This window comes from Pongo abelii, chromosome X, assembly GCF_028885655.2.
Source record: "Pongo abelii isolate AG06213 chromosome X, NHGRI_mPonAbe1-v2.0_pri, whole genome shotgun sequence".
Taxonomy (NCBI): Eukaryota; Metazoa; Chordata; class Mammalia; order Primates; family Hominidae; genus Pongo; species Pongo abelii.
This window is the reverse complement of record NC_072008.2, coordinates 124573025-124582904: the sequence shown is the minus strand read 5'-3', so window position 1 is coordinate 124582904 and position 9880 is coordinate 124573025. Positions and strand designations below refer to the sequence as shown.

The 9880-nt window shown below is 47.5% G+C and overlaps 1 protein-coding gene across 2 annotated transcripts; it reads right to left on the bottom strand.

Moving 5' to 3' along the window:
• Positions 1-2191: 2191 nt before the first annotated feature.
• On the bottom strand, positions 2192-5409 carry ZCCHC12 (zinc finger CCHC-type containing 12). Of its 2 annotated transcripts, none has more exons than XM_002832033.6 (4): positions 5189-5409; positions 4804-4855; positions 4482-4606; positions 2192-4064 (listed from the first exon to the last, which is right to left on the bottom strand). In XM_002832033.6, the coding sequence occupies exon 4, from the start codon at positions 3948-3950 to the stop codon at positions 2742-2744; it is 1209 nt and encodes a 402-aa protein (XP_002832079.2). In that variant the 5' UTR covers positions 3951-4064; positions 4482-4606; positions 4804-4855; positions 5189-5409; the 3' UTR covers positions 2192-2741. The 2 variants fall into 2 exon arrangements, with proteins under 2 accessions (XP_002832079.2, XP_024096869.2); XM_024241101.3 differs by having other exon boundaries at positions 4506-4606.
• Positions 5410-9880: the final 4471 nt, after the last annotated feature.

The following is a 9880-nucleotide window of genomic DNA, read 5'->3' as shown; positions in this document are numbered from 1 at the left end:
CAAAAAACGTGAGCAGGAAATGGAACAATATTCGAATCTGTACTAGATGAGAAGGGTAGATATCACCCAGCAGTAGATTTAGGGAGGAATTAAGGGTTAAACTCTATGCAAGCTGGAGAATGTTGGGGGCCTCTTTGGCTTTGGGGGCCTGAGTGGAGCTGCCTCCTGTCTGGGGGTGCACAAGGGGTCCCTCTTGGCTCTGGAGAATCTGAGATTGCTGCCAGCGGCCCAGAGATGCCCCAGAAGGATGCAAGGAATGACCCTCTTGAGTCTTTGCTCCTGACCCAGTTTTTGTTAAGCTAAAAGGTCAGAAGCTGAGGCCTGGCACGGTGGCTCACACCTGTAATCCCAACACTTTGGGAGGCTGAGGTGGGCAGATCACCTGAGGTTAGGAGTTCAAGACCAGCCTGGCCAACACGGCGAAACCCCGTCTCTACTAAAACTACAAAAATTAGCCAGGCACAATGGCGTTCGCCTATAATACCAGCTAGTCGGGAGGCTGAGGCAGAAGAATCGCTTGAACCTGGGAGGTGGAGGTTGTGATGAGCCGAGATTGTGCCACAGCACTCCAGCCTGGGAGACAGAGTGAGACTCCGTCTCAAATAAAAAGAGTCAGAGGCAGAAGGGCCCTCCCAGTCTCCTTTTGGCCATGAGGGTAAAGGAGGCTGAGGCTTAAGGTAAATGTTGAATGCTGTGGGGAGGAGGGAAGGGAGACTGGGCAGAGCACAGGAGACTGAGCTCCACGCCCTCCACCAGCAGCTGTACGTGGCTCCAGGAGGGCAGTGGGGTGGTGGTTGTAAGGTCAAATGGTGGGGTCATGAGTGGAGCAGGGGCAATAAGCCAGGGAGTAACTGAGAGCCTGTTTCTAGAAAGAGAAGCACTTCACGCCAGATTCTTGGCATGGCAGCCCAGGGAACACTTCTTGTAGTGCCTGGCTACCACTCCTTCCTCGGGGCCTCAGACTGAACCCCCTTTGTCCCCACGGAGTGGACCATCAACAGCCAACATAATCAGAACCCCAATACCCCTCCATGGGACCTTCAACCTGAGCCATTTCTGGTACAACACAGCCCAGAGGCTGGTTTGAAACCCTAGGGTCTATGATATCTCCCAGGCTCCCTGTCCCAGTCAATAAAGTTGTGAATTGACAGGTCACAGCACTCTCTCCTCTCCCCCACCCATCCAGCCCTGTGCTTCTCCTCCACACACCAGCGCTCACTGCTTCATACTCTATCCTCTCAGCTCCATGAAGCCCCTATTTCCAGCAGGGCAGACTCCCTGAGGGTCCCAAATCTGCATATTCATTTCACACTCGACCTCTGCCTTAAGTACAACCACCTCCACCCTACTCCCCAGCCTTGTCCTGCTCGCAAAAATAGGGACCTAGGCACCTACAAGAAACATAGGGACCTTTGGGGCCTGAGGTCACACACAAGTCCTCTTTTATCACCCTACAGGATGAGACGAGGAGGTGGTTCCCCTTTTCTCTCCCTCTCCCATGAATGCCCTTGGCTCTGCTCACATAGAGTGCAGGGCTTCCTGGCTTTCCGATTCCCATGTTCCTTCACGTTCTCCAGCAAATATATCACTTTTTGTGCCTCCCAAGCTAACTTGGAGTCCGTGGGCTGCCGGTGTCCGCTAGCGCATAGCTTCAGAGTTTATAGGGGGAGGCTCTGGCGCCGTCAGGAGCTGAGCCTGCTAATGCTGAGCTCCCATGAGTAGCTGCTCTCTCTTTTCCTTAATTGGGGAGGGGGCAGAAGGTGGTGTCAGCCCACAGGAGAGATTCCTTGTTGTGACCAGGACATTGTCCAGAGGCAGCAACAGCAACAACGATCTAAGGAATCTGCCCAGATGAAGAACTGCCCATCTCCAAAGTGAACAGAAATGGAGCCCCTGGAATCCCCACATTGGGCTATTACACCTCAGCACCAGACTCCCCCATCCCCCATCAGACTCCTGGGTATATCAGAGAAGAAAGCACTGGTGTTTTGTCCACAAGTGGGTGTCACAATTTGGCTCTCTGAGCGAAGGGACAGGTTAGTTGTGGTAAGGGGGCTCTGTCCTTTTACCTTTGGGAAGTATCTCAGCCCATTTATTTTTTTTCATCTGCAAAATGCGGTTAAAAACCCCACCTCAGAGTACAACCCCCCTTTACAGATTTTTACTATATTTTCTTTTTTTAAATTCTTCCTAATAGCACAGACACATTAAGGCAGATGCTGGTACATATATTTATTGACATAGAAGCTCACAACATATATTGTTTGGTGAAAAAATACAGATAGAACAGCACTTATATTTCATCACTTTTATCTATGCATATATCTATCTGGGTACATAGGTATATGGAAATATCTAGAAGGGCACTCATCAAAGGGTTGACAATGATTATATAAGGGTGGAGAGATTTGGGTAATTTGTACTTCACTTTTTGTACCTTTTTTATTGTTCAAATATTTAACAATAAATTATACCACTTTCACAAAGAATAAAGCTGTCAAGGAAATGGGCACACACAGAAAACAGACCCGTAGGCTGCAGGGAGAAGGAGCAAGGACAGAGGTCAGGCTATCTCCCTCCAATGTGCTGGTATCCAAGACCCTTTCTCCTCCACCCCAAAAGATAGCCACTTTGTGGATTAATTCATGCAGTTAGAAGCCCCACCCCCACCCCCACCCCAGTTTTCCTACTACTGGATGCTGAATATAGGTAAGGGTTCACTGAAACCTGGGGGTGGTCCCTTACAGTGGCTCAGAGAAGTCATTGTATTCACCAGGGGCCACTCTTGACCTTTCCATCTCGGTATGGGTCAGCTCCTGCAGGGTGATGATCAAATTCTCAAAAACCTGGGCCTTGTCACTCTCGTTGTCACAGGTTTCTTTTGAGTGGCCTTCCTCACCACAATACGAACAGCGGATTGTGTGTTTTCGCTTCCTGGCTCTACGCATCTCCCCAGGACCGTTATTCTTATAGCCAGAACCACCACTGGTGGAAGGAAACTGAGCCCTGGAATTGTGGGGGGAATCAATGACCAGCACTTCATCCTGAGGTCTGGCCCTGTCTCTGAGGGGAGGGGCACCCCAGGATGGAAGTGGAGGGTCCTGAGACTCCACCAGGATCACATCCTCATCGGAGTCGTCGATGGTATCATCTATCTCTATCACATTGCAGTCAGCACTGCCGATCACTATCGGTGGGGAGTCCTGAAATGCCACGGGGCTGACTGCCCTCTCCACCATTGACTCAGACCTTTTTGGACGCTTCCGTTTAATAAAAGCATCATCCCAATCCTCTTCCTCCCTTACCATTCTGATTAACTCCAGAAAATTGGGAAGCCGCTCCTGCTCATTTGCATACATCCTGAGAAAATCCTTAAGTCTGAGTCGGAGGTCCCTACTCAGCTCACCGCCTAAAAGGAGCTGCTGCAAGCGAGTCCGGTTTGCATCTTTCTCAGCTATGATGCCTGCCTGAATAGCGTTCTGGAGCTGCACCTCTAAACGGATCACATAAAGGGAGGCTTTCTCCCCTTGAGCTTGTAGGGTGTTAAAAAATTTACCATGGGCAGTCACACTGCTTTCAGACTCCCCAAACACCAATTTCATGGCTCGCAAGAAATCTGCCACACTTAGGTTAGGGTTGGTCGCCTGAAGCACACGCATGACCTCGCGGGCAGGGCCCCTAAGGGTTTTCATCAAGCGCTTGAGCTTTTCCTCCTCAGACATATTCCAATCTGGCAGGACCCCATTGACTTGGGTCAGCCAGTTTTCAAAGGTTTCTTCCCCTTGGGCTGGCACCACCCTCCCCGAGAACAATTTCATGTTTCTGTCTGCCATGCTGGCCATTATAGGACCGAGACTTCTCCCCAGGGACCTCAGCATGGAATGGGCCCAAGGCGGCAAGGGTGCGTTCAGCCGCCGGCTGTTACCGACACGTGCAATGATGCTAGCCATGACTGACGACGATAGGGTATCTGAATATAAGAAGATGCCTAGGCTTTTTAGAAAAGCTTAATCTGCAGGTGGGAGAGGAGAGGAGGTGGCTCTGCCTTCCTATCTCAGCAGGGGCTGTAAAAAAGAAAGGGGGGCTGGTTAATAAGGGAGCGGGCTGCAGCTGCATTCTCTCCCTACCTGAATATCCTGCAGTACATTTTATATTTGCCCACTACCCTAAAAATAATCCTATAGGAGACTGACACTTACAACCTCCCAGAGCTACCCGATGCCTGCGTGCTAGCAAGGTGCTTTTTGCAGCCACATCCATCCCTCCCACCAGTCCTCCAAGAGGGAGGGCAACTGTTGCTTCAAATTCTAGGTGTAGCAGTGTTTGGAGCTGATATTGGGCTCTCCAGATAGAGTACAATGATAGCAGATTTGTGGAAATAAAATAAGATCTCATTAACCTCATGGTCTCTGGTCTCAACCACACCCCCTTCTCAAAGTGCCCCCCACCCCCGTCCCCCTTGTTATTTCTCAGATTCTTACACGAACTCTGAAACAAGAGCGTGCCTTTATTTCACTTCCAGCCTCTGCAACCAGTGGCCTCCGTGAGAAAGCTCCTTTCCGGGGTACGGTCAACCTCTGTCCACAGGGGGTCGCAGATCCGGGTCCTTGAGATTTCAAGATTGCGCCACAGCGGAGAAGGCCAGAGAAGGGAAGGGTTAGAAGCAGCTTCACCCGTCATCCTGCTACCCACCACCTCCGCTGTTGCCAGGCGAAAAATTCTCTCTGCCCCCTCCTGACTATAAGCCAGAGACCATCCCCCGACCCTCCGCATTACATTTCCCCCGGGAAGCCGTCGGCCTACCAGCTCTGCAATCAGCTGCACAGAATTCAAGTTCAGATGCGGCTTTGATGGCCTGACACGGAGAAAGGGAATAGAAGTTGGACACACCCACCCACATATTCCTCCCAGAAAGAGACGAGGAGATGCAAAGGAGGTTCGAAGCAAACAGCTTGAGATTCCTCCCCCCGCTACCCTTCGCCTCTCCTCCCACCCCCAAATCCAAGCAAATCTTACCTAGCCCGCAGTATCCAGGTGAACCCCACCTCCTCCCTCAGCGCAGCCGGGCCACGAGAGTACTCCTACCCCTGCCTCGCAGTCACCGATTCTCCAAGCGGGGAGCCGCCCAGTACTGGTGGGTCTTCCCCCACCCCTCTCCCCGCCGGGCAATCACACCCGCCTTCTTTACCTGTGCTCCGCTGGTGGGCAGCTGATACTCCCGCGTCGCCAGCTGTGGATTCCGCCTTCTGGTCTCCTCCGTCCTGCAGGGGGCAAAGAACTGAAGCCTCCTTGGCCGCCAAGCGACCCGGGGCTGCCCGAAGGAGCTGCTTCGCAGGGCCGCCCAACCAGGGGTAGCCGAGATGAGGCAGCGCGGTTCCTAAGGCGGCCGCGGCGGCTTTTATCCTTTGCCAGCTGAGACAAAAGAGCGTGACGAGCGGGCCAGTGCGGCCAATCAGCGAAGTGCGGGGGCGGACGCCCTGCACAGCCTTGGGCAGAGGCGAGTTTTCGCCTGAGGGGGCGGGGGCGCAGCAGGCCCGCGGAGCGTCAAGTGCAGCTTGATTAGACCGATGGAGCCAATCTGCCTGTTACCCGGGAATTTGCGACTCTTTCTTCCTCCCCCAACCCTTCCCTTCTCCCTGAGCTCAACTCTGCATCTTAGGCCAGGTGCATTAAACACGAAGTGGGTCCAAAATCAAGTGAATAATAAAAGTTCTTCACCTTGGTATAGGGGAAAGAGGGGGAAGAGGGGAAGGGGCGGGAAGAGCATTAGCACGTGCATTGCGGAAACAGGCTTTCACATACATCTCTTTTATTGTGAAAGAAGTAGCAGTATGTCCATTTAACAGAGAGGAGAGCTGGAGAACAAGGCTCTCAACCAATACCCATTCAAGTATGGGTGCAAGACATCAGAGTCATTTGGGGGAGCTTGTTAGAAATGCAGTCTTCTGGCCGGGCACGGTGGCTCACGCCTGTAATCCCAGCACTTTGGGAGGCTGAGGCGGGCGGATCACGAGGTCAAGAGATCGAGACCATCCTGGCCAACATGGTGAAACTCCGTCTCTACTAAAAATACCAAAAAATAAAAATAAATAAAAATCAGCTGGGCATGGTGGTGCGTGCCTGTAATCCCAGCTACTTGGGAGGCTGAGGCTACAGAATCGCTCCAACCTGGGAGGCGGAGGTTGCAGTGAACCAAGATCGCACCGCTGCACTTCAGCCTGGCGAGGGAGCAAGACTCCGTCTCAAAAAAAAAAAAAAAAAAAAAAAAAGGAAAAGAAAAGAAAAGAAATGTAGGCTCTGGGCCCCAACTCTGGTGGATTCAGATTTACTAGGACTAGGGGTTGGGATGTGGTTTTGTATTTAGTATTTTTAACCAGCACTGCGGCTGGTTCTGAGGTGTAGAGAGGTTTGTGAATAAGTAAATGAGCCTGTCTCCAATATCTGTCCACAGGTATCTGTGGTGAAATGCAACTCCAGAGCAGATGTGCCCACCTGGAATCCATGATCTTCCTGAAATTGTATGCAAAGATTTTGGACTCTGTATGAAGCTAAATAATGGTCACCCAAATGTTTCAAGTCCTAATCCCTGAAACCTGTAAATGTTACCTTATAAAGTAAAACGGTCTTTGCAGGTGTGATTAAGTTAAGGCTTTTTGACTTAATTTTCCGGGCAGGCTGAAATCTAAATCACAAGTGCCCTTATAAGAGAGGGAGAATTGGTGCACCAAGAAGAGAAGGCAATGACCAGAGATTAGTGATGCAGCCATAAGCAAAGGAATGCTAGCAGCCACCAGAAACTGGAAGAGGCAAAGAATAAAGCACAGTCCTACTGACACCTTGAATTCAGCCCAGAGAAACAGATGTTAAGCTTCTGGCTTCTAGAACTGTGAGAAATGAAACTTCTCTTGTTTTAAGCCAAGTTTGTGATAATTTGTTACAGTGCTGTCTTAGTCTGTTTGGGGTGCTATAGCAAAATACCATAGACTAGGTGGTTTATAAACAACAGAAATGTATTGCTCATAGTTCTGAAGGTTGGGAAGTCCAACTTCAAGATGCCAGCAAGGTTGGTTTCTCCTGAGGCTTCTCTCCTTGGCTTGCATATGGCTGCCCTCTTGCTTGGCCATCCTCTCTGTGCATATGTGCCCCTGGGGTCTCTCAGTGTGTCCAAATTTCGTCTTCTGATAAGGACACAAGTCAGATTAGGGCCCACCCTAAGGGCCTCATTTTTACCTTAATTACCTCTTTAAAGGCCCTATCTTTAAATACAGTCACACTCTAAGGTACTGAGAGTTAGGATTACAATGAATTTGGGGGAACATAATTCAGTCTGCAGCACTCCATTTTCCCTTACTTCTGGTTCTGGGGAAGCAAGCCTTCCTTCTCTCATGTAAAGTGTGGTTAAGAGACTCCTGTGGGAACTTTGGAGGGATCAAGACCACGTGCATTTGGACTGCCCAAGTGCAAAGGAGTTGCTTGTTCTTGACTCCTGATGTTTGGAAGTGAGTGAACAGTCTGATGCCTTTCAACTGCTGTTAAGTTCAGCTTCAGCCTGCCAAGGTACTTTACCTGCTTCTTTCTGCCTTCTTATTTCCAACTCCAATACCTAGAATTCCTTGGAGTAAACAATCTACATTTCAAGACAAAGCACCTTCATCTCAGGGGCATGACCTTTCTCTTGTGGATGGAACACTGGAATGGTGGTGGTGGTGGGTGGAGGATCTTGGAGGTGCAGAGAAGGCAGGTTGCTTACTTCACACAGTCGGGGGTGATGCTGGCAATAGCTTAGGGGTTTTCTTTAGACTCTTGCTTCTGCTCCCCAATACTACGACATCTGACCCTGGCCTCTAAGCAGAATCGTGTTCTACATTTAAATTGGCTTCATTGCCAAATCAGGTGTTCTGCAGTTGGACCTGGTGGCATCAGAAAGGACGAAGACTGTATCTCGGAGCTGTGCAAAAAATTTTGATTGTGTAAAGGTGCCTGGGTTGGGTCATTAGAACCAAGCGGAGGTCTCTTCATATAGGGCTTGGAGGAGCATTTGCTAAATTGGCTCCAGTTGGATACAGAGCATACCTTATCCTGGCCTCATATTATAGGAGAGGGGTTGGGGGTAAGGGGGCTTCCAATTACAAGAATTCTAGCTCTGGTGGTTCTAAGGAGGCCACATTTCATTTTCCAATTGCAAAACAAAACAAAAACAAAAACAAAACACAAAACCCTTAAAATCCTTAAGATTCAGAGCCAATGCCTTCAGTTGAAAGAATAATAACTCCCTTTAGTTGCCTTCAACCTCTGTGCCAGGAATTTTCCATCCTTATCTCATGTAAGTGTCTCATCAAACCTATTCAGATAGGCATTGTTATTTCACCAAGGTTTCTGAGAGCATATGGTCACTTCAAACTCGGGCTTCGGCTCAGGGATATCAAAGACTGGATGGGGGTGCTTATGGGAGATGCTGCACATATTAACCTGGCATTCTAAGGGCAGCATCACTCACAAAAGTTTTCAAAAAGAGGATAAAATAGTTATTTTTAGACAAACAAAACAGAGAGTTTGTAACCAGCAAACCAAGCTAATGGAAATTCTGAAGTATGTACTTCAGGAGGAACATGACCTTAAAAGAAATAAATACAGGAAGGAATGAAGAGCAAAGGAAGTGGTAGTACGTGGGCAATGTAAGAGAACATTGGCAGAAGAAGAAATCAGAAAAACATCTATTCTCCTTTTTAAAAAATAAACTTAATGTATCGTATAATCAGAAAAAACGTCAGGAGGGGCTTAAATGGATTTCAACTTTTCTAAGGGCCTGGTATCATATTGGAAGTTATTTAGGTATTTATTAAATTTACATTCTGATAAGGTAATTATATATCTAGTAATTAATAGTATGTGACTATTAAAATAATAGCAACAGGATGTAAATTTCCAAGCTCTCAATAGTAGGGAGGGGAAAAAGTTGAATAATCAACACAAAATTTTCAATTTTTTTTAAATCAAGAAAGAAATATAAATGGGACGAATAAAAGCATAAAATAAAATTATAACTTTTAACCCAAATATAGGAATAATTTTTTAAAATGTTTATGATCCACAACATCAAAAAACCCAAGTAATCCCATTTAAAAGTAGGCAAAGGATCTGAATAGACATTTCTCAAAGACATACAAATGGCCAAGAAATATATGAAAAAACGCTCAACTAATCATCAGGGAAATGCAAATCTAAACCACAGTGACCCCAGTTAGCATGGCTATTATCAAAAGACAAAAATTAAAAATTCTGGCAAGGATGCAGAGAAAAGAAAACCCTTATACACTGTTGCTGAGAATGTAAATTAGTACAGCCACTATGGAGAGCAGTTTGGAGGTTCCTCAGAAAATGAAAAATAGAGCTATCATACCATCCAGAAATCATATGATATATAGCCAAAGGAAATGAAATTAGTGTATTGAATGAATACCTGCACCCCCAGGTTTATTATAGCACTATTCACAATAGCCAAGATATGGAATCAACCTAAATGTCCATCAATGGATGAATGGATAAAGAAAATGGAGTATATATACACAATGGAATACTATTCAGCCATAAAAAAGAATAAAATCCTATCATTTGCAGCAACATGTACGGAACTGGAAGTCATTATGTTAACTGAAATAAGCCAGGCACAGAAAGATAAAAATTGCACGTTCTCACTCACCTGTGGGGGCTAAAAAAGTGTATCTCACGGAGGTAGAGAGTAGAATGATTGTTACCAGAGGCTGGGAAGGGTGTGTGTGGTGGGGAGGGTTGAGGAGAGATTAGTTAATGGCTTACATTAAAATAATATGTTATAGTGTTCAATAGCACAATAGGGTGACCATAGTTAAAAACAATATGT

Coding starts and splice junctions, on each gene's coding strand:
- ZCCHC12 (XM_002832033.6), bottom strand. CDS start 3,950: ATGGCTAGCATCATTGCACGTGTCGGTAACAGCCGGCGGCTGAACGCA.